At 40.7% G+C, this 25,467-nt stretch overlaps 1 protein-coding gene across 1 annotated transcript in view; it reads left to right on the top strand.

Moving 5' to 3' along the window:
* The first annotated feature begins 19,004 nt into the window (after nucleotides 1-19,004).
* Nucleotides 19,005-25,467, top strand: part of HCRTR2 (hypocretin receptor 2) — a 30,654-nt gene continuing 24,191 nt past the window's right edge. The window contains exon 1 of the mRNA XM_051614540.1: nucleotides 19,005-19,233. Coding sequence (XP_051470500.1) covers nucleotides 19,005-19,233 — 229 coding nt within the window. The remainder of the gene's footprint in view (nucleotides 19,234-25,467) is intronic.

Genomic DNA, 25,467 nt, shown 5'->3' with positions numbered 1-25,467 from the left:
TTTGTATTGCTTAAGCACTTACAGCAAATGTACATGAATTTTCTATGTCAACTTCTATTCCTTAGTAATGGGTATATTTTGACTAAAAATTTAGAAGTTACCTTTTAAATTATGGAATTATATTCTCCTTTTGTTACATAAATCTGATCTGTAAATCTCTCAAATGAAATTATTTCTTTCTTATCTGCTAGTAGATTGGATTAGTAAACTTTCATGAAATAGGAATGAAAAATCCATCACAAAATAAAAACTGTCTCCTAAAGAATGCTCTTTCATGGAAGTAAATTCATATCAGGTTGCCCAGCAGGATGATTCATAGCTTCTAAATTTAACATTTTGGATCTCCATAAAGGCAATGGAAAGAGATAAAAGAAGGTCAGAAGGCTAATTCTCTAGCTGAAGGGGACTGCCCACTGAGCAGTGCTCACTTTTTTATAAAATAACAGAAGAGCAGAGGTAGATCCCACTGATACAGTTAAGTTGATGACTGAAATACATCTGAAGTGAGATACTTGCTTCTGGTTTCTGTATGTCCCAAGGAAGCTCAAATCAACATATTTGAACACAAAACCACTCCCAGGGACATCCTAAATAACCTGCTACCTACACCCTATTGAAATCAGATTAACAAGCAGCCAAGAGCATTGGCACTAGAATTTGTACCAGAAGAAGGAACTTGACCATGTAACCTGGTGGTTAACTGGAAGTTATGTAGAAATATGAGGTCTAGTCCTGTTACCATAATTTTTCTAGATACTCTTCAATATAAAATACATTAATGGTCCTGGCAATAAGGACTAGAAGGATAGGTTTCTCCTTTGCTTCCTCCATCTGAAGAATCTTTCTCCCTCCCTTTAGCAAAGTCAGCAGGGATGGTCTCCTAATCTGCCAGGTTTTTAATCTAATGACCACGTCTCTCCCTGAGACTTGAGAACTACTGATGGAAACCTCTTCAGACAGAGGGAGGCCTACAATGCGAGTTCACCATCAAATAATAGTTGAGACCACTATTTAATAACTTTTGCTCTACCCTTAACTTCTCAAAGAATAAGTTTTTCTTTGCTTACAGGCACCTGGAATCAGAAGAATTGATCTGTAAATTTCTGTTTCACTTAAATATGTATCTCAGAGCTCCAGGGAGGTAATGAACCCCAAAGGGAAAAAATTTCAGAAGTGCATCTCAACACTTTTTATTGTGTAGCTTACATGTTATCCCTGCTTAGTTTGTGTTCTCCTGTGAATCTCACCGTTAGACACATTACACCTCATGGCACTTCGCATGCAATATACAGGTATGTGTAGGTCTGTGAACCTGTCCTGGGGATACCACCTCAGGCATTAAGGAGAGAAAAAGCTGGATATGTGCTTTATAGGTCTGCACATACATAAATTCATTGTACGTCATAATAGAAACAATTCAGCTGTATGTCATTCTCTTTCAAAGCAAAAGTAGTTTAAAAACTTTAAATTGGTTAAGTAACTCATCAGAAAACAAGCAATATTAATAACTAAGGTGTTTGAATTGGACCAAACTCACATAATGCTGAAAGTCACACTCAGTTCTTGACTTTGTTAGCCCTGAAAACCTCAATGTCCAGCCTTAGTCTTGCTTTATTATCTCCTGCAACCATTGCTAGTGCCTTTCCCTTAAAAGAAAGATGGATCAAAGATGTAAGCCAAACTCCTAACCAGCTGGAAACCTCCTTTGCTCTTTGCAGATTGTCACAGGGATATGCTGAAGGGATAACAATGCTAGCAAGGCCCTTAAACACGTTAAGATTACCGTGAAGCCATTCAAAAATACAGCAGTAAAATCTCATGTCACCATATGCACACATTGATGAAATGTGTTGCAAAGTACCATTAGGGAAAATCAGAAATAAGAGCAAAGAGGGCAGAATAAAACTCTGCATTAGTAATGTGATAAAATGGAAAAGAATAAAAATAATTAAATACAGAAGGTAGAATCTGTTTGGATCAAAATCAGTCTGGAAAAGGAAAGCCCATTTTACAAGGAAGCGCTTGGAGTCTATTATATGATCAGTTTTAAGATAAAATTAAAGTCTCTATTATGTTTTTAAAGACATAATTCCTGTAAAAATTGTACTTTTTATGGGACTTCCTACTTCAAAGTATACGGACAACATCAGTTATTCATAATGTGACAATGTAATCACAAGAACTAATCCTTTTTCAGACTTAGTTCTAGAAAGAAGTGAAGCTTCAGTGAAGATTTGATGATAGATACTAAACTTAAATTGAGTACTCACAAGCTGATTAAATTGAATCTCTACAATTACCTGAAAGGAGGTTATAGGGAGGTGAGTGTTAGCCTTTTCTCTCAAGTGAGTCATGACAGGACCAGAAAACCAAAATGAACCAAAAAACCAAAATGAACCAAAAAATGTTAATTCAAAAGCCATACAAAATAAATTAAACAGGAAGTAGAATTGGTATGAGGGTCATAATCTATATATGATGCCAAAACAAAGAAATATAATGTTCTGGTTTTCAGCAAGACTGGTTTTTTGTTTATTTTTTTTTTTAAGTATTGGACTGTTACTGGGAAAAAGGCAGCAGAAATATAAATATTGAATTTAAGGAAGAAAGACAAGAGCATTGCATTCTGCAATCTTTCAACCCTGGAAGAGTATCAGGTGAAGTCAGTACTCTGATATTTATGATTTTTAGTAAATCACTCAATCTGTGGCTAATGCTGCATGACCACGGTGTAATGTCCTTTCAGCTAACGTCAAGTTTTTAGACAAGGTCTAAGGGAAAGACAGATTTCAGTGGGTACAGTGAGTGTCAAACAAGTCCATAAGCCAAAAATCTGAACACACACAGTCTAACCTTTGCTTAATCAAGATCCTGATTGAAATTCTATGCCATGAGCCCATCTTTAATTGAAATTGACCTCACCAGGGGTTTAAGTGTGGCTAATTAAGGAGTATGAAAGGATAAATCTATAAGCATAAAATGCTCACAAACCAAAAAGTGCTCAGTGGAGAAAGGAGGCAGTGTGATCACAATGAAGATAAAAACAATCTTAGGAGTAGAGAAGCAACAAGGACATGACTAAATAATATTTCAAAGCTTAAAAACATTGGCCGTTATTAATGTTCTCCAGGACAAAGGTTTAGAGCCAATTATCCTGTATTTGTTTGAAGTAATAAAACACCTTCAAAAACTTTCTGAGTTTTTGCTTATGCCTGTGGGTTAGTTTATTTAGTATTTTAGAGTGTGTGTGAGGTTCACAGAGCTATGAAACCTTTTTCTGAACACTTCAACTAAATCACAGAAGAAGTTAAAGATGGGATGAAAAATCAGCTTTCCCTAGCACCATACTTCTAAACACGTGCTGCACTGATTTGGATCCTGTAGGAGACTCTGCAACTGACTGGTAATGTGCCTAGTGAAGCTGGGGAGCTTTGAACTGTGAGGTTTCTAGAGTGGTTTTTGGTTATGAACTTCTACATTAAAGTTACCCAGCAAGGATAAAAACTGTGATTTGTAGTGTTAAATGTAGACTTTGTTTATAAAATAGCAAGCATCAAGTGCTCACTGTGAGCTGATCAGGATATGCAGCAAAATCCCTCTGAATTAGCAAAAATATTGAGATAAGCAAAATAATTAGTAATATCAGTTTTCAGAAGTTTAATACATTTTTGCCTCTTTGTTCAAAATTTAAACTCCCCAGGAACTTGTATAATGCCTCAGACCATTCATTTCAGCCTAGATTGGCAACCCTTAGATGCCTGAAAGAGACTTTGAAGCAGTTATTATATCAACTTCTTTTTTTCTAATGATAGCTGATCGTATTATGTGTTTCCCAGCATAATTCAAAGCAAGTCCTTAGCAATAATCATAGGATAAGGATGTGCTAAACTGTAATGATTTGTGTGTAATGTTGTGCCAGCATTCAATAGTCAAGGTTCAATGGACCCCCAAGTGTTCCTCCATTCTAGTAATACTTTGTTAATGTATGGGAAAAGCCTGCTGCAAAGTAGTCTAGTCTAAATCAAGTTAAGAGTTGTTCTGTGAAATTATCTGCCAGTCAAATTTCCACTTTCATCTCCTGCATATGCCAGTTACACTGATCTTACATTCCTTTATTTTCTGAAATGAGAGTCTTTTTAAAACTAAAGGTTAATATACTCTATACTAGAAATGACAGTCTTTCCATTTCTTTAGGGGAAAGTGTATTTACAAACACCCTGTTTTCCTATACTGTAGATCACTGTTTAATGTATTAATTATTTCCTTGCTGTTTCTCATTCCTGTTTTTATGATGCTAAGTCCAATAATTTATTCCATTAATAAGATATGAGACAAGTATTCAAGAAAGTAGTTGGAAATATGTAGATAATATTTTTTCCACATATTCTCAAGGTTTATCCAACGTCCTCCTTTAGTAATAGCTTTTACTGACAGAAACTGTAATATCTTTGACAGCCATACTGTATTTCTTCTATAAGGAAATACTAACAGCCTGTACAGGAACCCTGGTAGACAGATTCTCTGTTCCTACCTACAGATCTGTACACAGATGTGGACATCTGATAGATGTAAACAGGATTAAATAAGGCATTCACACATGGCCCTTCTTAGAGTACCTTCAAAATGTTTGTTGTTAGATGGCAGGATACCATTCCCTTCAAAGAGGTGAAGCAGGATCTCCCAGGCAAAGAGATTGCTCTCCTTGTATACTGTTACATTTTTATGAGTGGTATGTATGATTCATTAAATCAAGATTTCCTTTTAGCTAGAATACTCATTCTCCCTAGTATTGTAATGCAGGTTCATTTGAAACTTTGTGTGCCCAAGGAATGCCAATAAATGCAATCCATTTTGCTGCTTTGGAAGAATTCTTCTAGTGAGAAATGTATTCCCTTTTTTATACTAAATATGAGAATGGCTGAATTAAAATAAATTTATTCTTGTAAGTATTCTCAATTCATACAAACACAGCCATCTCATTATGTCATTACTCAATGAGCCACAAGGAATAAATTTTCTCTTTTCAGTTATTAGTGTGGCCAAGTGGCAACTGCTGAATTAAAACCAGTGTTTGGTTCATTAACTCTCCTCATGACAACCTGAAAGCAAACAAAGACAGTGTAATTTCACAAAATCAGTAGTGAAATTTTGGAAATCCTTCTCAAAGCAAGCTTTGCATGTTGAAAATATGCAGAAGACTAAATGAAAAAGTTATGCAACAAAAAACAACCTGCTGCTGAACACAAGTGGGAAGTGTCATTGCATTTTTGTTGTATTCTTATGTTCTTCCTGGGCATCTGCTGCCAGCAACTGAGGAAGAATACCACACCTGATGGACCTTTAGCTTATCTCAGCATTGTTGTTTTGCTTCCACCATACTGTATAGATCCTAGGTGCGTCATTTAGCCACAGGTACCTAATGTACTGACATGTAATGTACACAGCTGACTGTTCAAATCACTGTCCAAAGTGAGAAGGCTCACTGACAGTGGTCATACATACAGCAGTGCCTGGGTGAGAGTGGACACATAACAATGCTTGAGACCTCACCTAGAATACTGCGTCCAGCTCTGGTGCCCCCAGCACAAGAAAGATGTGGACCTGTTGGAACGTGTCCAGAGAAGGGCCACCAAAATGATCCGAGGGCTGGAGCACCTCTCTTATGAGGACAGGCTGAGGGAGTTGGGGTTGTTCAGTCTGAAAAAGAGAAGGCTCCAGGGGGACCTCACAGTGGCCTTCCAGTACCTGAAGGGGCCTATAGGAAAGGTGGGAAGGGTCTTTTTATGGGGGCTTGCAGTGAGAGGACAAGGGGTAATGGTTTTAAGCTGAAAGAAGAGAGATTTAGGTTAGAGATCAGGAGTAAATTCATCAGTGTGAGGGTTGAGACACTGGAACAGGCTGCCCAGAGATGTTGTGGGGGCTCCATTCCTGGAGGTGTTCAAGGGCAGGTTGGATTGGGCTCTGAGCAGCCTGTTCTAGTGGGAGGTGTCCCTGCCCATGCAGGGGAGTTGGAACTTGATGATCTTTAAGGTCCCTTCCAACTAAAAAAATTCTGTGAATTCTGTGATTCTGTGATTGTTGGTAGCTGTGTTCAAGTTGTACAAGAAAGCCTGTAGCATGTTGCACATATGTTTAGTCATGCACAGATAGAACACAACCTCCTTCCTAGAGACCGGGGTCAGAATGCCATTATAAAAACATTGGTACTGATAAAATTTTCTTTCACTCATGCAATTCATTCTGTTGTCCCCCCTGGGATGTCTGGATGGAAAAGAAAACAGTATTTGATTCTTGCTTTCATTTTATAGGTCAGGTTCCACACCTGTGCTCTTTAAGATATTATACCCTGAAAGACAAGCACAAGGTCCAAGTTCCACACACCAGAGAGTTATTTCAAACCACAGAAACAGATTTATCCTAAGAAGGGCTGATGTATTACTAGCATGGGTAAGACTTGCAAAGCTACAACTGAATAAAATAGAAGCATTTGCACAAAGCCACATTTTAAATACGAAAAAAGGCCACAAAATTTGATAGAAAGAGAATGGATCATTGATCAACAGACAACAATAAATTCAGTTTAGATATCTAAAGAATGTAGCCAAATATCAGAGCCAGGGCAGAGATGAATCACACTTTGTGAGGGATTTCCCTTTGACTGGTTGCAACTGAAGAGACATGCTGACTGCTTAGAAGAATGTATACCCACACAGAGAAAAGACAGAATCAAAAGCAGTCATCCACCTTGCTCTAAGAAGGAGCTCTGTGGGTGCAAAACTGGCTGAGAAGATGACTGGAGGAAACTAAAAGCAAAGGCCTGTTCCTCTTGTGCTCAGGGAAAACAGGCTTTGTGAACAAGATGAAGAAGAATCTCATTTTTATCATTCATTTCTTAAAATGGAGACAGTCATGGGAGTTCCTGTCTACTGACTAGCAGCTCAAAAAAGTAATGAATAATGGAAATCACAGAACTCTCTCTAGGCTGTCTAGGAAATCAGTTCACTCAAAATATGGGGTTGTCAGTCAGTGGAGAAAACAAATTATTTAGTAAATGTTAGCAGGTGTGCTACTGCTTGATTCTTCTTATTGAAATAAAATTCTGCTGCAGGTGGAAGACTTACAAGTGTTGTTATTATATTTAAATTATATTAGCTTAATAATGAAGTTTGATCCCCTAAGATCAGGAGATCTTTTTCCTCCAACAGTAGGACCTTCACTATCAGCTACCTTAACCATTCTCAGAAACTGCTTACAAATCTGCAGGGATCTGAAAGATAACTTTTCTGTATGTCATTATCAATGGAAATAAGGTCAGTCCTTAAACAGAATACTTTAAAATTAATCTAGATTGGTGATATGCTCAGAATGTTGTCACATTACATCTGTGTCAGCAAAGCGACAACATCCAGGCTCATTTTCCAGTCCTGAGGAGAAACGTCACAATTTGGCTACATCTGTAATACTAAAGTCTCAAAGACAGGTTTCATTTTTCATAGACTATGCTTGGAATATTCCCTTGTCTATGCTACCCCCTGCACTATTCCCAGGAATTGTTTGGCAGAAGAATTATTTAGTGTGATTAAACGCCAGGTAAAGAGCAATTTTAACAATGTAGTGTTGTGGACAGTCAAGTTCCAGGGGCTGGACTTGGCACGTGGAATGCACTGGCACTGAAGACAGTTTGAATATTGTTTGTCATGGAGACTTTAGGTGAGCTCTTTCTTTGATTCTTAACCAATATTTTGCTGGTTTGAACCTGTATCCTGGTGAAATAAATAACCTTTGTTTTGTTTTGTTTTTCAAATGAAATGGAACAGAATTGTGTCTGAGATGTGCCTGCCATCAGCAGGCTGGAAACCCTTCAAATTCTTCTCGAATAGAAGCATTTTGTAGGGTTCTCATGAGTTGATGGTATTTCCTTAGGTCTTTGTCTGTACTCTATCTAAGCTTTTATATTGTAAGGAGAGATGTTATTTTTTAACACAGAAACACTGGGGGCTGTGAATTTTTGCTGTCAGTGTAAAATATAACTTTGAGTTCTTTTCCTGTTTTTTTTGTTTGGTTGGTTGTTTTCCCGTTGTTTGTTTGGGTTTTTTTGCGGGTTTTTTTGTGCAGTTTTTGTTTGTTTGTTTTTAACCCCTGTTGTCTCTTTTTATTTTATGAATATTTATTTATAAAAATTAAAGGTTTATTTTCTTATTCATTTCACATAAAATAAGCTTGTCACTTGCACCAATGCAAGTATGCTGATTTTTCAGGGTCTTTAGGCAGTTGCTTTAGGGTAGGTGAGGTGAGGGGGACTAAATCTCGGTGTGCTAAATGTAGTATGTATACCTTTCTAATGCCTAGAGTTATCTCTTTTATGTTGAAGATGGGTCTGTTAACACAACTCTGGTTTCTGGAAACAAAGAATCAGGGGTAAAAAAAATAATCTTTGTTTATTGGTTTAAATAACTCTAGATTTATTTATTTATTTTCTTTGTTCATGATAATTTTTTTTTTCTTCTTCCCCTTAAGTTATTTCCTAGTGATTTTATAGCCCAGCAATACCACTGGAATCAGCCTCATCTCCATCTGTGTTAGTACTTGATATGGTGAGACTTCCCATGGCTGATTTATTTAGTGCACATCCTTGTAAGATGTAAACTAAAATACTTCAACTAATTTGATAACAGTCCTTCATTCCGTGGAAGCAATTTTGATGAAAGAAATATATGGGTTATATCACAGATTATAGTACTCCTTCCTTATAGTAGAAACTACTGTCAAGTAGTTTCAAGTGGCTCCCTAGAAACTTCGCACCTTCGCTTGTGTCATGTAAGAAAAATTCTGCGATGTTTGGATCGGATCCAGAATTAAGTGATTTTAAGTCAAGACATTTAAAAAATACTCTGAGTTTTTAAGAAACATTTTATAGGCACTGATGGGAGAAAAAGGCAATTCCTTGTACTTAACTAGACCCACTGGCACATTTCTGCAATGCTAGATTCTGGCTTTGAATAAGCCTTGAAGCTGTGAACACGTGGAATAATTTGGAATGGCCCTATGCTATCTGTTACTCTAGAAACATTGCAGGACTACTCTGTAACAGAAGTCCTTCAGTTATAGTAACTGATCTGTCTAGTCATGCTCATGCATCCAAGACAAGGATCATGCCATGCTGTGCTCCATACCTTTCTTCAAACATAAACATTTTGGGGGGTTTTATTCACAACAACATAAAACTTCCAGGGACTGATAACTGGCAGGAGTTGTACATGTTCAGACTATACCTAGGTGTGTATTAGTGATCTGAAATGTAGCTTGGACATGGGTGCCCAGATTTGAAGAGTGAAAGAGTTAAGTAGTATCAATGCCATTATCAGAAAATTGTGTTTGGAATACTAATTTATTGGTATAGACATAACCTCACTTTCATGATAAATACCAATTATTTACTCAGATGCAAGCTCCCATGAGGGCCTGTGAGCTGTCTGCAATGGTATTTGGCTGCCTGCCTTGAAGCACAGTGGGTTTCTGTACCAGCACTTCTGATGTGTTACATTTAAACATCACCCCTGCAAACACCTGACCTAGACATAGATAAGAGATTCCTCCATTTTCCAAGAAGCCCAACTGAGTCTGGGAGAAACCTTAATAGGTGCTGATTAAGACCAGTGTCTGTTCAAGCCTTTCCAGCAGCTCCCTCCTGTGTAACCTTCAATAGGTACCTCCAGTACGGGGAACGAAGGCTCTGATTAACAGCTGAAATAAGAGGGCACACAGTCATAGCTCTGCTGTGATCCCCTGCTTCAAGGAGAATATACTTTCAGATGCAATGATCATATTCAAATGCTCAGGCTCCTGGATGCCTCTTTTTTTTAATGCCTACATTGCCACACTTGTCACACCCCTGTAGTTCTGAGATGTAAAGATCTGGTGTGTAAGATACAAGGTCTGGAATGAAGAGTCATGAGTTTGATTTCCAGCAGCGTGAATTATTTTCTTTGGGTCATTAGAAAAGTCTGCACATCTCTCTCTTCTTATTTGCCCTCCCTTATTTTTCTTTCTTGTCAGTTCCCACAACAAGCTCTTCAAAGCAGGGCATTTTTTTAACTCTTTTTCTTTATGTTTTTTAGACTACTGTGGTTTTCCTTTAAACTCCACATTTTGGAATAAGAACAAGGCATTTTTTCTAACTTTCATGATTTTGTATTGATTTATAACTGCTATGATGTATTACTTGCACTGCCTGATTTAATTTAACTAAAAACTCAGTCCAAACATAATACACATAGCACTTGTCACAGAAAACATCAAAGACACTTCTCCTCTTCCTAGGAAAATTCATCCTAACTAAGTAAACAAAGTGTATTCCAACAGGAAATAAAAATTGAACACAGCAACCTGTGGTAATTCTGTATTGGTGGCAGGACCTGCAGCAGGAATTCACAGAACAGGCAACCAACAGCTCCCTGCTTACTTTTCAGCTTCTTCAGCAAGATGAAGGCCATTGTTCAACCAGCATCAACCCAAGATCTGGGCACTACTGGGTCACCTGGTAGTACCAGTTGCACCCAGATGAACAATAAGATCATTAATGTAGTTCTGCTGATTCACAGAGAACATATAATGTGTTATTTAATTAAATTTTATGCTAGCTGTGAATACTGAATGATTCCTGACCTAGCTTGAAAACTCTTAAAAAATTATGAGCACCCTTGTACTAGCAGTGGTTGCACTAGTTAAGCCTTTCAAATCAGGTAAATTATGACATTATAATCTCGTCCAGTCCTGAAAGCAGATTTGCCATTTTGTTGAGCCAAACGAAAAAGAAATACAGAGAAGGAGAAAATACAGATGTGCTACTTGGGGGAATATAGAGATATTGTCCAAGCTTGTTTGGGTGGAATTAGGAAAGCCAGAGGTTAGCTGGAGCTGAAACTAATGAGGTCTGTACACAAAAAACAGAGTTTCTTAATGTACAGTAGCAGCAGAAGGAAACCCAAGGAAATGTGGGTTTACGGCTCAATGTGCTCACCTAGTGCCAAAGGACACAGAAGAAGCAAAAGCATCTTAGTCTTTACTGATAAGGTCTGCTCTCAGGCAGACTACTAGACCTTGGGTCTAGTAGCAGAGGGTGGGAGAATGAACACTACTCATAGCAGAGGCAGATACAGTTACAGAACTCTAAAGCAAATTCAGCTCTGTGGGATGGGATGAATCCAGTGATGCAGAAGGAAATAGCTAATTTTATTGACAGGCTTTTCTCTGTCTTCTTTAAAAAGCCATGACAAACAGGGAAGATTTCTGATTGCTACTAAACTGAAAATGTCACATTCATCTTCAAGAAGGGCAAGAAGGAGGATCCAGGGATAAGCAAGCAAGCCAGTAACCTTCCTCTGATGACATCAGTTGACATGGCAGGGCTCATGGCAGGTAAACTCTTTTCTTGGAAAATGTGTGGTGTTCTGAAAACTGTGTGTTAGAAATGGTTCCTGCCCTGTTTTAACTTCCAAGCCACTCAGGCATTGCTTAGGTTTTGTTTAGTTTACTGCACAGATGTAGCCAGTTCCAGTAGAGATGCACTCAAGGAGAGCCAAAGTGAAGTGCAAAGTAATGTTGATGTAGCTACTGGCTGCATGTTAACTCAGGACCAGAGAACAGGCCCTGACTCTGTTTAATTAAAATTAGAGATTTATCCATTACTTCACATATCAGTTAAGCACAAAGGCACTCTGAGGACAAGCATGGAGACAAGTGGATGGTATACGTGTTGTTCATCTGCAGTCAACATCCACTTTAAAAGGCAGGACATTCCTGAAACTGGTCAAAGACTAGTGAGCAGAAGACATAGAGGAGATGAACAACTGAAAGGGTGATACTCATTGCTCTGTGTTACATCCCCATGTGTGTGACATACTTTCCAGAAGCCTGTTCAGACAGTAATATGTTCTAAAAATAGAATTATTTTATTTGAGTATTGTAGTTTTCACTGTTTTTCAGTCTTTAATACCTTGTTAGGGTTTTTTTAAAAAAATATTTCTTTATTACTGTGTTTGATTGTTTTGCTTTTTCTTACAATAAAAATGCACACAAATTTAAAAGAGATAATTGTAAGTTTGCAAAAATAATGTATATTCTGGTACAAAGTGGAACTTCCTCAGCGTTCAAGTTCAGTACGGTTGCTTAAATGGAAAAAAAAAAAAAAACAAAAAACAAAAAACAAAAAGTTAACTCTGTTTCAGACAGTTCCCTGGAAGAATTTGGGGGCTTGCAAAAGCTGTAGATCACTTCAGCAGCCAGCACGTGACCATGACATTCTGGAGAAAGAACAGAAAAGGGTTAAAACCTAGGATGTAAATGAGGTCATGCCTAGCTTGTCTAGTATCAAGCAGCTCCTAAGAACAAATTATGTAGGATTGAGTATACCAGTATTTGCCATTTAGAGAAAACAGACCCAAAAGTTTTCAAAGACCTTGTGATATTCACAGGTACTAAAGGAATTCAAATACTAAATTGTTAGCCTAATAACTAAAATACATAACCTCCAGATGAAAACAAAACACAACAAAACAGGAGGTTGAATATTAATATATATCTATATATATTCAAGGGCATGAATATGAAAGGTGACAAAGTTTTCTGATGATGCTAATTGGAGTAACAAAAATAATAATTGTTGAAATGGAGATTCATTCAAGATGGACTAGACTGAGGAGAAGTGCATCACAAGTGGTGTGGAAAAGGTGGAAAGGGAAATATTCTAATCATTGCAACAGATGAGCAACAAGCCAAGTAAAAATATCCAGCAACAGTTTTAAAGGCAGCAAAGCAGGAACACTGTAACAAACTGTGGAAATCATTGCTTCTGGTTACAGTGGAAACCAAAGGCCCAGGTGGGTTCAGAAAACAATTAAGCAAAATAGTTGGGGAAAAAATTTAAAGACCTACTTATTAACAGACATGATGGTTTGCCTCAAGAGGCTGCTGAATTGGAGATTGCTCAAAGATGGGAAGTTGTAATGATGGAAAGTATCACTGCAAACTTGCCTTACCCTATGTTCTCCTCTGCACATTATTCCTGGCCACTGTCGGCGATGAAACACTGATTAGAGGGATCTTTGACCTCATGCAATATGACCTGCTTTCCCAAGGGATTACGGAACAAATTAAGAACAAGTCTGATGAAAGAAATAGGAGAATGTAGCAATTTTGATCTAATCTTATGTCAGTAGGTCAGTGAACCTGCATACAGAAAATAAAGGTTGTAGCCTGTAATACAGGGCCATGTATTTTAGCTTTCAGAATTACAAAAGTGATACATCACTTAAAGCCATCTTTGCCACTGTTTTGCCTCTCATTCTTTATCTATCTTGTCTACTCAAAATGTATATTCTGCAGAACAGAGATTATTCCTTGCTGTGTGTTGTAAAGGGTAGATCCAGAGCTTTAATCTACATGAAAAGCTTTAATATAAACCATACTATCTTTCATGCTAAATTGATTTGAAAGGCCTTTTTTTCCTTTAAAATAATCAAATTTATTTTTTGTTTTTAAAAAGCCTTGAACCTCTTCCTATTTATTCCTCAAAATACGTAATATGAAATCATCCCTCTTGTCTCAGATCACACCAAAGAACCTGTGTCATTTCTAAATGGGTCAGAAGGAGATGTTAGGGAAATTAATTTTAAGAAACAGTTTACTCTTGGAGTTGTATTTTCTCTGGCTTCAGTGCTCGAGTGCTATGTTGCATCCAAACTACTTAATTTAACAGCTTTGATGGACTTGTAATAAATTTGCCTTGGCTTCTACAACAATGAGTTCCAGCATTCACATAAACATGAAGTTAAGAGCTTTTTCTTTTTACTTATTTAAACTTGCCAACTGAAACCATCACTGGGTCTTCCTTGTCTCACAACAAAAGAGTCAACAGTCATCCCTCTTTCCGCTTCTATATACAGTTCAGAGATCTCTTTGGGAAAGGTGTATTGTAATTTGTTCTATCAAGGCTGGATTTGTGCCCTGATCATTAGATGTGTTTGCTTCTAAATATCTGTAGAGTTGGTGGGGGAGTGAATACTGCAGATGGAACAAGTTCACTTTCATATGTCTTTTTTTTTTTTTTTTTTTTCCTGAACTCCTTTTACTACTAGGCTGTTAATAAGCAAATGGCTGAAGAAAAGCATGGAGAAGCATATATATATATATATATATATATATATATATATATATGAATCATACAGCCCTGGAAATTATACCTGCAGCACAGGAAAGATGGTAGGCAATTCTGTTGGAGGTTGCACAACAGAATTTTCACCTAAACTAACATCCTTGTATTGCTTTCAGTTCATCTGAATTTGCAGAACTATGCAGTGTATTGTTTTAATTTGTATTATAGCAGCATAACTCTCCTGACGTGAATGAAGATACTTCTAATTCCCAGTAGTGTGGATGAGACATGGATCAGACTTTTTCACCTCAAATACACTCTGGTTTGGTGGATATTAATAATGAAGATGGCATGATATACCCAACTGCTGATCTTCCTTACCTGATCACTACAAGAAACAACAAGTTTTCTTAGCTGTGTCTCATTCTAATGATGCTGGTGAGCTAAAGAATCAAGAGTATAGCTGATATTCTGGCTATATTTGGGTGATGATACCTTAGCAAGCTCTTGCGTTGTTTAAAACAAGGTTCTGCTGAACAGGATCTTGATTTCTACACACAAATAGAAAAATGCCTGAGGTTGACTAAACAAGGTTAGTTGCTGGATGTTTCTTATGCCACCAGCGGTTCCAGAAATCCCACAGCAGGTTGAATGGTGACTCTTCTGTTAAAACTAGTTTTGCCTCTAGCCTACAATTCATTATTCAATTAATACTAAAACAAGACAAGACTAAAGGAAATGTGGTGCTGCAAATGCATTGTGTTACAGAGCATCACTATGCTCACTTATAAGACTTGCTAATTGATTTTTTTTTTCACAAAAAAAATATTATAGTATTCATTTTTCTTTTGTGGCTCTTTACACCTTAATGCCTGGTAGTTACTAGCCTTATTACCCCACTGAATTTTATGGTGTACAGATTTTCATACCTGGCTTTTTCTATCAGTCTTCCCCTCTTGCTCTTAGCTGCTCTCGACTTACTCATTTATTGTCTTCCCTTCATTACTATTTAGTTGATCATAGACCATCTGCTTCTCAGAAACTACATAGTGCTGCTTCCAGAGAAGCAACACTTCCACCTGGAAAAGCTATTATAGGAGGAAAGATACCAGAGGGCTTCACAGAGAAAACCTGGAACATGACTGAGAAGGGTTGCTGAAGTAAATAAACAGTAAGGCTGATGGGTTTCTATTGAACTGTCACGTGGCATATTCCATGAGCGAGAGAAAGGGAACACAGAAATGCTGTCAAATGAGAACAGTGAAAAGAAGATGGGAAGGAAGGACATATTCACACAATCCATCTCTCCTGCCAATACCGCAGACTATTCCTCTTCAGCAGCCGTGCCTATGTGGTTTACTTCCCAAGAATGAAAGCACCTGATAAAATGTTCAGTAAAGGGTAGGCAGAAACCCTCTGGCTCAGCTGCCTCTTAACACAAGTTTGCAAAAAATTTAAAATTAATTCTGCTTTGTTAAAAAGGCTCCTAATTTAATATGCTATTAGACTAGTATGGAAATAATCCTCTGAATCAAATAGATTTTAAAATGAAAGGGCTAGTCTCTAAGATATGAAAAACGCTACCTATTTGTGTGATTAATAAAAATGTAAGTCTACAATAGAATTATCATTATGAAGGGGGAAAATGTGTTTGACAAAGCAATAAACTCGGATGCTGAAGTAGGCTTGGTTTGTGCTCTATGAATGTCAGTTGCTGTGAGCTATCAGATGCAATAAAGCATAAAATTATGTTTGACTTATATTCACATAGTCTAATATAATATAATAAGTGGCAATGAAAGCCACAAGGCATATCTTCTAGGGTGGTGATTTTATTTCAAAATTTTTGGATTAGTGATGGAAAGTTATGGATTAGAAAAGATATCAGTGTATGAGAACCTTTCAGCTAAATGAAATAACAGCGCGTACTCTCCTGAGATAAGAAGGCTAATAGATATAACCTTGAATTTATGCTTCTTTCAAGTGCTAGATAGCCAGTATACTGCTTGTAGAATTTTGTAAATTCACATTAAATAGGTTTTGAACTGAAAAAAAGAATTAACAAAATAAGAATTACATACTTCTGAGCATTTGCTGTTCACTTGCATGTGAAAGGAACAGATTTAAGCTGATGCACTAGTCTTGATGCAAATAGTATAATTAAAAGGTAAATCAGCACTAAAATTAATCAGGTAAATATGTTTTGCTAACACACTTTCACAAATTAGAAAGCCAGAGGGGACTAACGTAAACATCTAGTCTGGCCTATTGCATACTACAGGTCATGCAGCTTCTCTGAATTCCCATTTCAGGTAGCACTTATCTTTTAGAAAGGCATTTGATCTTGATTTTAAAATGCATAGCTAAAACAACGCAATTGGAAAAGTATTTCCTCAGTAGCAGAGTTTTGTACATAGTGAATATTTTTGCTTATTCAAGTTTCACTCATACTTCTATGTACCTTAACCTGTTTTCAAAGGAATACTTATTTATATCACCAAGGAGTACATGGAGCTTTCTGACTACAGAGTGGAGGTGAGGGTGTGTGCCTATCTGGCCACCTCTGATCTTCGGATCCTCTGCCAGTTTCTTCCAGGTTATTGGATGGCAAGTGTAACAGAACCAAGAACTGACAGTAGAAATGCACAGGCTCAGTGGTGATTCTTTGCGTACCATTCCATTATGAGATCTGTTAGTTAGCCCATTTTTAATCTTTATAATGTATGCCATAATGATGTTTTATTATCCTGTCTTCTTAATCAGAATGTGCTGTATCAATTAAAGCAAACGTCTTACAGTACAGGTGAATTTATGCAGTTTAACAATCTGCATAATCAATTATTTATGTCATTATCAATCAAACTTGCAATCTTGTTGAAATAATAATGAGCCCTAACATGTATTTTTCATTAAACCATGTTGTTTCTTAATATTTATACCTTTTAAACTCAATTCCTTACTACTGATGAGCAAATTAGAGAAAAGTACTCTATGTAAAAAAAGGCATAACCTGTTTCAGACTTTATGGCAACAGGGACACAAATATCGGAATTATGGCCCAGCACTCTAAAGTATGAAGCATGTGTGTGGTTGTCTGTTAACTGATCACCAAATGATCATGCTCTAACACTTGACCACTAGAAAAGATCATGACAAGCTCCTTAAAATACGACTCTTTTTGTGTACTAAGTAGACCTGCATTCTGACATTTTCAGCAGAGTTTAAATTACTTCTCAAAACTCATACCCCAACTAATATAATGACATGTTTTCATTAATTGCAGAGTGTCTAATCTTTATTTGTAATGCTTTCAAATTCTACCTTTCTAATTTATGCAACATAGGTGCTGATCCTATCTGTCTCATAGAATCCTATCTCATTATTTAATGTACTCAGCCCAGAAAGTCCACTCAACTTCCCTGTGGAATAGGAAAAGGATTTTTTTCATTATTTTTACAGGAAACTAAAGCAAAGAGAGCAGGTCTATAGAAATAGGTGCAGGTATACCAGGAGCAGGTATGCTGTATTGGACCTCGAAGGCAAGAGGAAACGCTGCACACTGATAAAGAACAAATCAGGAACATAAAGTACTGTCTAGAGCTAAGCACTGCAGTGATAATAAGCATCTGCCTCTCTATTACACTTAAGTATTGGAAGTAGAGTCCCACCACAACAATTCCTCCACTCCTAAGGAAGTACAGCCCCTGCACTGAAATGCTTAACTGAGTGAGGTGGATTATTTCACAACGGAAGTGGTGCTTATATCAGAGTCAATAAATTATTCAGCTAGGAAGGGAGCAGATCACCTGAATAAGAGGGGTGGGGTTTTTTTTCAGTCAGGGAGGGACAAATCCAAGCCTATCCCTTCTCTTTTGGGAACTGCACACTGGGCGAAGTATGAAAATAATTCAAGGAGCAATGACCAGAAGACAGGAACCCCTTCCTGTTGTTTAACTAGAGCTCCTGGGCTGTCTTGAATCACTTTTCTGCCAGCTCAGCTCAACTCAGAACAGCTAAGAGTCAGTTGCTGTCTTGAGATTCCAAGCTGGATGTTTGAAATAACCTCAGCATCGACAGTCTGCACGTTAGACTCAGGTCGACAGTGAGCTCTCACAATGAAACCCCGAGCTTAGACAGTGCTCTTAAGGATCTGCCCATCCGGGTTAATCCCTCTATCTTAGCCCAATATTCAGCGCAGCTTTCAAAGGGGCACAGAAAGGAAACAGCCTCATTAGCCCCTCGTTTTTAATGCCTCCTTTCACCCTGTGCTTCCTTCCACAGCAACCTTCCCCTGCCTTCAATCTATCAACAATATGGAATGTATGTGGTATTTAATGTAGAAAGGTCTGAAAAGAAGTGCCTGTGCGAGACAGGGTAGGAAACCGAGAGAAACAGGAGTCGGAAGAAGTGTGGACGAGCCGGGAGCCGGGTAGGAGGGGAGAGACGCGGGAGGAGTGGGGGGGTGCTTGTGCTTAGGTTGGGAAACGAAAATCGTCTTCGTCCGAAAGGGACGTGAGTTTTCCAGCGAGGGCAGGTGCAGTTCGGCACCACGAGACGTGCAACCCAGCCTTTTTCCCGCAGCGGGAAAAAGGCTGGTCAGGGCGGGTTGGGGACCGACGCGGATCCCCAGCCTGTTCCCGCATTGGTTCCCGTAAGTTCCCGCGTCATTTTTTTCCCCACACCCCGCTTTTCGCACTGACAACCACAAGCCTCGATGGACGGGCGAGAGAAAGCTCGGATGCTCTGAGAGTGTCTGGGTTGTGGCTTGTTTTGGTTTTGGGTTGGTTTTGTTTGTTGATTTTTGTTTGTGGTTTTTTATTTCCCCCGCCAGCCCCAGTACCAACTGCCAGGGATGTCCGGGATTCAACCCGAGGATGGTTCCCCTCCGTGCAGGAACTGGACGACCGGGTCGGAGCTAAACGAAACACGGGAGGCTTTTTTAACCCCTTCCGCCGATTACGACGATGAGGAGTTCCTGCGATACCTCTGGAAGGAGTATTTGCATCCCAAGGAGTACGAGTGGGCACTGATCGCCGGCTACATCGTCGTCTTCATCGTGGCTATCGTCGGGAACGTCTTGGGTGAGTCGCGCTCTCCCAAACTTCCCGTCACCCCTTACCGAGGGGGGGTTTCAGCGGCCGCTGGCTGGAAACGGGGTGGATTTCTCTTCCCCCGCTGGAAAAGCGGGTGTCCCCAGCCGTGGGGAAAAGTTAAGGCTGCGGGGAAGGGGCCTTTGCTGCGGGACAGCGTCAGAACCGGCCCGCACCGCGGCTGGCGAGGGGCCGCGGCGGCTGCGGGGCTGGGCGGGCGGCGAGGGGCTGGCGGAGCCCACCGGAGGGAGCGCTGAGGGAGAGCCGGGGGCTGCCGGCCCCCTCCTGTCCTGAGATGCTGAACCCAGCCCGCCCTTCCCCACCCCGGCCGGCGGCCCCGCCTCTCAGACGGCCCGGGGGGCTGCGGCTCCCCCTGACAGCCCCGGACCGCTCGTCGGAGCCCGGCGCTGCGCTGGGAATAACAACCGCGCGGCGCTTCCTGAGGGACAGAGCCGGGGGCAGAGGGACGGGCCGCGGGGTGCGGCCATGGCGCGGAGCGGAGCCGCGCGGAGCGGAGCCCCGCAGCCCCTCAGCCCCACAGCAGCAGCAGCAGCAGCAGCAGCAGCAGCAGCAGCAGCAGCAGCAGCAGCAGCAGCAGCAGCAGCAGCAGCAGCAGCAGCAGCAGCCCCCGGGCGGGGGGCGCGCAGCTCGCGCCCCGGCGGAGCAACGGCCGCGCTCGCGAAGGGGAGGGCGGCGCCTCCCGGGCTCCTATTGGGGGAAGCGGGGGGGGGGGGGCGGGGCCTCGGCGCCCGCCTCCTCGCGCTCCCATTCATCTGTGAAGGAGGCAGCGGGGGGGGTGCGGCCCTGGCAGGACTGCGGGGCCGGGGCCGGGGTGGCGGGCAAGCGGGAGCAGGACGGGGCGGCGGCGGGTGGGCTCTTGACGGCCAGAGCCTGCTCGCCGCCCTCCCGCCAGCTCCTTTCCCGAGCGGAGCTGCTGCCCCGCGCAGCGTGATGGCGGGCGGAGCGGCCCTGCCCCGGGGGTGCTCGCCTGGCTGGCTGCCTGTGCCCGGGTGGTGCGTGGCTGCGGGGGGCGGCCAAACACGGCCCCACGCACCCCCCGCGGTGGCCGCTGCACCCCCCGCAGCTCATCCACCCCCAGCCCCCCCACCCCTTGCCCTTAGGTTTGCGGGCAGCCGGTGAGCGGGGACGACGTTGGTCTTAATCCGTTCGGTGCTTGTGAATGAGCCCGAGCGCGGTGCGGGGGCCGGGACGGCGGGAGAACCCGCCGAGCTGCGGTCCCGGCCGCTCGCGGGCTTCACCTCCACGGGGGCCGTTCCCGCGAACGGAGGGCGCGCCCCGCCCTGCCGCGCGGCGCCTCCATTCATGAATTTGAGGAGGATTTCCGCAGGGCAGGGCTGCAGCCTGCCGGGTCCCTGGGCTTCCCGAGGCGAGGTGCAAACCAGAGGGCAGCCGAAGGGAACGTTTTGCAAGGCTTTTTTTAAAAATATGTTTTCTGGAGTCATGCACTAACTGGCTGTAAACATCCAGTGTGCACGTTGGCAAAACCAGTGAGTGTTCAGCCAGAGGTTACATTAGAGCTATTCAGAAGCCTGAGCATGCTTGCTAGATCCACTGCTCGGCAGCCAGCTTGACAGGCAGTGCAAAGACAATAGCCCTCGCAAAGAGGCTGTACTTCAAGCCAGGGAGAGAAGTGTCCTTCTCTCTGATCTTGAGCAAAGGCGGTTTTAGGAGAACTACCTGTGTGCATTTTTTTGCCTCTACACGTTCTGTAAACAGGCTGTGCTCCCACCTTGAAAAATTCAAGGTCAGATCTTCAGCTATTGGAGCTCTCGCTCTGTTTACAGGTTTTTTTTTCCCCAGAAACCACAAGGAGAAAAGCTTTCTTCTGTGCATTTGCAAATAGAGACAATACCAGAGCTAATGTAGAGCCACTCCTCCCTGTCATTTCTGTACTTCATCTTTTTACTTGGGGTGGAAGTTGGCATTTGGCTCTCCACCCATTTTTCCTTTCACTGGACTGCTGCTGCCCTAGCCATCTGCTCTTCAGAACTGATTTTGTGCGTTATGCAGACCTCACCCACCCAACCTGCTGCTTCTGTTTACTGGCAGGTTGTTCGTGGGATCTGCAGGTGCAGGTGCTTGTTAGCTGAGCACTGTCTCATCTTTATGCAAGAAAGCTCACACTGCACTGATTGCAGGCTAACGTAATTTTGAAGAGAGTAATGGATGTGGTCAAATGCTCTTCCCAAAGCCATTTTTGTGAAACTTTGACTACCACTGAAAATCTGAAGTAAAGCAGTACACATTTCTAAGTCTCTGAGAAGCTACTTTTTCCTGCTTGAAAAATCCATATTCAAGGTTAATCTGGGATTTAGTTATGGACCTTCTTGAAGCAGAGCAGAAGTGGTTCTAAAAAGAGTTCTGGTGGCTAATGGTGCTTTCTGGTGTTGTCCTTAATGATGCAGTGTGATCCTCTCCTTGTGTTTGACCAGCGCTGTTGGACTAGTGTGGCATGTGAAGTCGATGCTTTTGATTCTGTTTTGTTGATGGCCTATTCAGGTAGCACTTAAGTAACTAAGAAAGACCCTGCCTTCCCTATGTGGTACTGAAAAATTATATTTCTGCCTCTTATTTTGATTTGTGCATTCAAATGGGATGAAGAGACTCACTGTGTCCTGGCAATGACATCTGTGCAAGTGGCAGGCACATCACATCCTTCAGATATTGGTAGTAAACTGAAGCATTCTGACAGTTAACAAATGAGGGTAGAATCAGAAGTTTGAACTTTGATTGACATCTACTGGGCTCTTGAGTGAGCTGCACTACAGGAATTCTATTTCTAGTAGTATGTAACAAGACCTGCATTGCTATTTTGCTTTCAATTAGGAGAACTGACATACACTGTCCAAGCTGCTGCACAAACCAGCCAAAATGAAAACAGCAAGTCTCAGTATTTGAATGCAGGTTTCAAGGTTGTATTCAAGTGCTTCATGTCAGCAATTCTCATATGTGCCCACATTGGCTGCTCACCAGAGTTTTCGGTGCAAACTACTGAGAAGAAACAGAAGATGTTTTTAGGACATATTTACATGAACATTCAGAGCATTTGAAACCTGGATGATAACTTCAGTATGTTCTGTCCTGTTTTCTTTTTCACACAGTCACTATTCATCACTAGAAGCAGAACAGGTGTTGAGGATCAGGGCTGTCTTGCAAGGAAGACCAAAAGGTTTCTTTACTGCTGCACAGCAATGAAACTCTTGCAACTTCTTTGCACAGCTAGAGCAAAACATAGGACTTCTTAATGGAGAATTGATGTTGACTGTGAATACCTGTTTTGTCTTTAGTTGAAAATATGGTATTCAAAACATTAAAACCAGAAAACTAGGTAATAAAAGAAGGAAATATCTTCTTAGGCAGAGAGGTATGGAGGTCTCTGGTTACTGACATAATCACTCCACACTAACAGCTTGCAGCATTTAACAACTGGAATAAGACCATAAATGATTAATGTTGAACTCCATACATTTAACTCCAGTTATACAGGTAAAGAATGGGAATAGTTCTCTTTTAAGTTATTAATTTGGTGATACTTGCTTTAATTTCCAACTGAGAATGAAACCAAATTTATTTGATGGAGAATTACTGTTCTCTGAATATCTCTATTTGTTTTACAGTAACTGCTAGTTATACTGAGATCTTTGCAGAACCCAGCTGTGGTCCTTTCCTCAAAGAGTTTGTACTTCGAGTCATAGAGCTCAACAGCATTAATTTGATTTTTACTCATTATAGATTGATTTTTTAGGGCTGGAGAACAAAAGGACTGTATGTATTTCTGACACCAGAGTACTATCATCAAGCAACTGTCTCATATGCTACACAGTTACCATTTTAAAGGTGTCTGGTGAATAAGGAGGCCTATGCATACATGCATGTCTTGGTAGAATTGGATGAGTCTTGTATTCTGTTAAATGCTGCCATGATCTTCATTAATCCTGTTTGGTTGCTATAGATGAGCCATATTTAATTTAATCATGTTTTAAGTTATTACATTTAATTTTTTCCAGATTGCTTGAGGAATCTGGCACTGAAAGGGCTTTACTTTTGTAATGTCAGCATGACAGTCACCTTTAACTGTTAGATGAATAATAACTTGAGTTGCTTTATCATTTTTTTAAATATACTATGCAGGAAATGATACAATATTTATACATTCCATCTACCTAAGATGTAGAATGTATGAGTTCAGTTCACAGAAGAGTTTGAGTATCAACATTGGTGTTTGCATAATATGGGGACTACTAAGACATGCACATCCTTGTGAGATACACAAAAAGTACAAAAACTATTAAAATATTAAGATAATTTGAAATTATGCCCTTTTCTTTCTAGATTCTTATATCCAGATGTGTATCTAGTTCCACTCTATATCCTTTCTGACCAGGGACTCCAGTGTGGGGACAACTCTACTTTCCTTTACCATTCTTTATGTCAAAAGGCAACTCAGCCCAGTGTGAATAGTGCAATCCTATTGAACCCAGCTCTAAGAAAGGGCAGTGCTCAAGGTGAACTGAAGAAAGGTGAGCTGCAGGAGGTACTTGATGTCTTCAATGGTTTTGTTTAATTTTCCTTTCAAGATTTACTCCCAATAAATGTGCTAAAATTTTCAAGAACTTACCCCATTTTATGCATTCTTAAAGCCATTGGAGTGATACATCTGAAAACCTGCTCTGCTATTTAGACCCAAAACAGGTGCAGCCTTAATGATGGCAAGATCTGCTGCCTAGTATTAATTTTATATTGTGACTGATCTTTGGAAAGAATCATCTCTTTGTGGAAGAAGGAAAGTACGAAGCACAGCTTTTCAGCAACTGCACAACTCCAAGCCCACTAAAACCAGTAAACCCCATCTGCCAAGAGCTGAACAGAGACTAACACATCTTTCCTTTGGATCAGTGAAGTGCTCTTCACACAGAAATATAGATGAAAGCTGTCCTCACTTTTGCTTTAACTTATCATTTTTCTCCCAGAATGGAAGGTTTTGTAATGCTCCTTTGTTTCTAAAACTTTGTTTGCTCTTTCTTTGTTTTATGTCAAGTGACACCTTTTTTTTTTTTTTTTTTTTTTTTTTCCCCCCACTTGCAGTACATCTCACAAGTGGAATTTGTCAGAGATGAGCTAGACAGGACTGTTCCCTGGGGGAAGGTGAGCCAGGAGCTGAGGGCAGCAACCAGATTGACAGGGTAGGATACTCATCAGCACAGTCCAACAGTGCCTGAGAGCATGGTAGGTCTGGTGATGTTTACCAGGGCTCAGTCACCTCCCAGCAATCACCAGACAAATTCATAGTGATGAAGTAGGTCTGAGGTTAAGCCAGAAAGTCAAGTCAGTGGGCAAGGATTACAATCAAAATCAGCAAGACACATGCACACTTGCCATGTGGTCTTTGCCTGAGTAAAGTGTGAGAACCTGAGCTCAAACACAGACAAACAGGTGACATCCCAAAGGGATATCTTTCATCTTTCTCTGAAAACTGTTTCCAGCAGCCTGATCACATGCTGCCCTGTACCAGAGCTGGCCTCCAGTCCAGGCAACTGACCCCTGGGGCAGGGGTAAAAGGGTGCAGAGGCTGGGGGTGCACTCAGTCCTGACAGAACTGTGCTCTGTCTCCTGGTTCTCAGTGCAGTAAGACTGGGAGGATTTTAGCCCAGTTTGGGGAATATATTGGCAATGTGGATTCACAATATAGATCCAGAAGTTGTATAATATGCAAGATATTTGTTGTAGCATTTCACTAGCATGATCAATTGTATTTTCTTTGTGTAGTCTAAAGAAAAGGCATTCTTGCATCTGTGTTAGAAACAGACATGGACATGGAAGGGTTTTTCCTGGTACAACTCCATTTTACGCTGATTGACATGCATTTTGAAGCATATGGTTTCAAAGTTGCACAGCATTTCAGCTGTGGAGCGTACCTTGATTTTGATGAGTCGTGCAGGTTTAAATTGAATCATAATGAAGCGTGGAATCTTTTTATTGTAGTGTCATACACAGTGTGACAGCTGTATTTGTGGTCCTTCCATCTCTAATGTGAAGTGTGTGTAAGGATTTTGTAGGCTTTTATTGTTACTATGGATAGAAACGTAAGTATATCAAATGTCATTATGAAATAACTGGTCATTCAGTATGGCCAGCTCAGAAGAGTTCACCAGGCTTGCCAGTTTATAATTGTAATGATTTGGTTGTGTCTGTGTTGGGAGAAAC

This window comes from Apus apus, chromosome 3 (genome assembly GCF_020740795.1).
Source record: "Apus apus isolate bApuApu2 chromosome 3, bApuApu2.pri.cur, whole genome shotgun sequence".
Classification (NCBI taxonomy): Eukaryota; Metazoa; Chordata; class Aves; order Apodiformes; family Apodidae; genus Apus; species Apus apus.
The sequence above is the reverse complement of the archived record's forward strand: the minus strand, read 5'-3'. Positions and strand labels throughout refer to the sequence as shown.